Below are 4,103 nucleotides of genomic sequence, written 5' to 3'. Positions count from 1 at the left end.
ACTGTACATGGTTATGCTGTTAATATGAACTTCTTTCATGGCTTGATTATTATTTATCCCTCATGAGGGAGCAACCTATAACCAGAACTTTTCACAGAAAATGATGTGAAATAGTTAGTACTTGTTGGAAAATGCATGTGGAACAAACCCCCCTCCATTATAATGAGGTGGTATTGCCCTTCCAGTATATGCATAGCAGTTGGTAAAAGGACTGTTCTATTCTTCCTGGCAGTTGGGGGAGAGACGTTGGATTGAACTTATTGTACCCCAGGTAAACAGTTAAATAAAGTTGTTGTAGATTCAAACTGAATGTATAAAAAGGGGGAGCAGGAGAGAGTGAGGAAGAAATTCTCCTGAGGAGATTGAGGAGGGCAGAAGTGTGCAGCCCTGGCAGATAGGAGAACTGACCTGTGAGGGAGAAAAGACTACTACCAGAGGCTCTGTGTGATGGCAGCCTCTACAGCTGACCAGACGCTGACAGGTGGCCTAAATCTCTGGCTGGGCAGATAGTGTACATTCCGGTGAGAGGTACCAGAGGTGCTGCACATCATCACTGGAGGTGGCATCTGGGAGGAGATTGGGCGGAGGCCTAAAGAGTAAAGAACGGAGATTGGTGAGTGCTGTCCAAACCCCTGCATCACTCATAGCTACACAGGGAAAGATTCCTAAGTGCAGACTGACAGATGATATATGACACCTCACTGCAGCTGCATTACAGCAAGGGAAAGATGGCTACTACTCTAAGTTAGAGTATCATAAACATTGCACAGGTTTTCAGCACCGCTTTAGATCAGCAACCCCTGAATAAAGGACTATTAACCCCTTCAGTGCTCACAGTGAAGTAATAATAAAGGCATCCTGACAGTCAATAGTCTACAGGATCATTACAGCTCCAATGGCACAAAAGTGAGAGAAGGAGAGTGAGAGGGAAAAGGAGTTTAAGTACAATACCGAGACATTGTATTTGGGTATAAAGAGAGCAGCTAATTATACTTCAGCAGCAGAGAAATTGTGAATGACAGACTAAGGTTTAAGCTGTATACAGGGAACATTTGAGAAAGTACAGAAGTCCTATTTGTAAGGAGCACAAGGTGCTAAGATATAGATATAAAGGATACCACTGTGGGCTTTTATACAGAAAGACTACACTACAGATGATCTTGGGGAAAACCTTTCCAGAGACTGCAGATAAATTACATCCGGAATAAAAATGGTGTATTTAATAATAGAGAGCTGCATACAGTAGATCTTTGGGAACGTAACAGTGCAGTGTTACTAGCAGGATACAAAAGTTTCTTCGTAGAGCATTATTAAAGTTTTCACTCCAAACAGCTATGAAACTGACACTTTGCGGACTGGAAAAGTGTCTGACATTGTTATTACACTAGTATCAGCTGATATTGTTTCATTAACAGAACATAATTCTATCTAGCATCTAAGAGAATATACTCCTTTTTGCATACAGCAGCAACAGTTCATTCAAACCAATATAGTAGAACTATATAACATTGAATACAAGTGTGGATTGTTAATAACACAAATTCCATTCAGGAAAGTACAGCCGGTTAGGAGAGAACGGATCCTTCATAGCGGGAACTCATTTCTTGAATCCTTCAGTAAATATCTTGCAGTCTATTTCTAGATTGGATTACAAACACTTCATATAAGTTCAACTCCTATTACTTACAAACTCACCTTACAGGACTCAGGTGGGAACTTTAGTTTGCTCAGGAACTGCAGTATATGGTTAACAAAGGAACCTGGCTTAAAATACAACAGCGCTTATACTGTAGTAACACCAAGACTAGTGTACACTAACTAAAATACATATTATTGCGCAATAATAGTTTAAGGTTTATTACTATATGGTTTTTTTTATTGTTGATTGAAATTGTTGTTTAAACGGTGAAGATATTAATTCACTTGCATGTGACGTATAATATGTTTATTTGTTTCAGCCGACTAAGGTAGGCTTGTATAATCTTTTTTACTTGAAGAAGGCATTCCAGAAATATTACTGAACACGACTACATGTCTTAAGTTCCAGTCAAATAAAATTGGTTGTGATGATTAATGCCATTATTTCACCTATTTTTGTTGTGTGAAATTACCTATGTAAATAATATTATTGTTATGCAAATTAACTTGTTAACTTTATTGGTTGCTGGATAGTTCAAAGGGTGTTTCCCCAAGCTCGCCCTCATAGAAATATATACATATTGATATAACCTATCTTTATACCATCAAAGCTTGGGGTGGAGGCACATAAACTCACTTATACATACTCAGTGCTGAAGACAGCGTTACATTTCTGGAGGCACTGCTGAGATCCAGCTGCGACAATGGAAAGCGCCAGCAAACACGATATACAGAGGTGGAGTCAAGATCATGGACTAGATATGGAATGCAGCTTTGGGATTGAGGGTTCTTTTGATGACATGTCTGATGAAGAAATATTGACGGGAGTGGATAAAATATATGGGTTAAAGAGACCCAAGTTAATTGATAAACAGACCGGAGATACGGGGGAAGTGATTACAGTATTGATCACCAATTTAAATAAGTTGGACCGAAACTTGATCCCTGCCCATTATATCATATCGCAACTACCTGAAAGGCGGTGGAAGCTACTATGGCCCGATGTTCCCGTTGAATATCAGCGAGAGATAACTGTAGACCGTGTAGGAAGTGCCACTGGAGATGGATTAAGGAATAAGGAACCTAACTCTGAGACCAATAGTACCAGGGAGCAGGTGCTGGAGCCCCCGGTAGATGCTATGATGGATAGAGTTGTTAGTCAGATGGAAAGATGGCACTATGAGGGTGGATATCGAAGATTACGAATTTTTTCTGGGATATTTCCTATACCTACTGGAGAGGAGGGATATGAGGCTTGGAGAGAGGCTGCTACTCAACATTCGGAGGAATGGAGATGCCCAGAACATGTAAAAAAACAACGTATTGTGGAAAGCCTTCGGGGTCCCGCCATGGGCATCATTCAAGCTACCCGAAGGAGCAACAGTCAAGCAACCCTGAAAGACTATTTTGAAGCACTTGACTATTCTTTTGGCACCCTAGAGGATGTAGGAGACATCCTATCCAGATTGAACCACACATACCAAGAGCCAAACGAAACTCTCACTACATATATTTACAGAATTGATAAAATCCTGTATAAATTACTAGAAAAAGGAGGAATTAAGGAAGAGGAGATCGATGGGAGGAGAATGAAATATGTGTTGAGGGGAGCACTGACCTCTAACCCAGTAGCCCAGAGGCTTCGATGTAGTATGTCCAAAGTTCCAGTTCCTACCCTCAGTGAATTAATTAAAGAGGTGAAACTCGAGGAAGTAAAAATTGAAAATAGAGATAAAAGTCTCAAGAGGGTCAAAGTCGTACTGCCAACCCCGGAAGAACCCCCAATGAATGATAGACTATATAAACTCATGGAAGAACAAAATAAAAAGCTAGATCAACTCATTGCAATACATGCGCAAAGCCCTCCTATGACGTCAGGGTTATCTATGAATCGTGGACGAGGGTACCATAGGAGATCTGATAACCAAGGACAGTTCACTTGCTACAGTTGTGGACAGTTAGGCCATCGTAGTTTTGAATGCCCTCAAAGGGGAGGATACAATAGAAGGATGAATCCTACTGAACCCAGGACATCTACTCATTCGGAAAACTTGCAAGGGACGTCGGTGAACCCCGCACGGACTCCCAATTAACTGAGATGGTAGCAATGGGGAGTATTCAATGGACTAAGCTGTGTCAAGGAGGTATTGTTGGATAAGCCCCCATGGTCCCAGCATTAGTTAATGGACATTATTGTAACGTCTTATTGGATAGTGGGTCACAAGTATCGATCATCTTTGAGAGTTGGTATTATAAACATCTGACTAAAATACCAATAAATCCTATCGATGGCCTAGTGATTTGGGGGCTAAGTAATCAAAAATACCCATATTTGGGGTATGTGACCACTCATATTCAATTCCTGGACAACACCACAGAACCCCAACCTCCAGTACCTTTTTTGGCATTAGTGTGTCCTGACTCTCCATCTGGGCAAGACGTCGTTTCTGTGATTGTGGGCACAA

The 4,103-nt window shown here is 40.9% G+C and overlaps 1 protein-coding gene across 1 annotated transcript; it reads left to right on the top strand.

The window, feature by feature from the left end:
- The first annotated feature begins 2,342 nt into the window (after positions 1-2,342).
- On the top strand, positions 2,343-3,731 carry LOC146041625 (paraneoplastic antigen Ma2-like). The gene has a single exon (XM_083161562.1). It carries the CDS (start codon positions 2,343-2,345, stop codon positions 3,729-3,731), a length of 1,389 nt encoding a protein of 462 aa, XP_083017688.1.
- Positions 3,732-4,103: the final 372 nt, after the last annotated feature.

Source organism: Crinia signifera, chromosome 19, assembly GCF_055691185.1.
Source record: "Crinia signifera chromosome 19, ASM5569118v1, whole genome shotgun sequence".
NCBI classification, from domain to species: domain Eukaryota; kingdom Metazoa; phylum Chordata; class Amphibia; order Anura; family Myobatrachidae; genus Crinia; species Crinia signifera.
The sequence above is the reverse complement of the archived record's forward strand: the minus strand, read 5'-3'. Positions and strand labels throughout refer to the sequence as shown.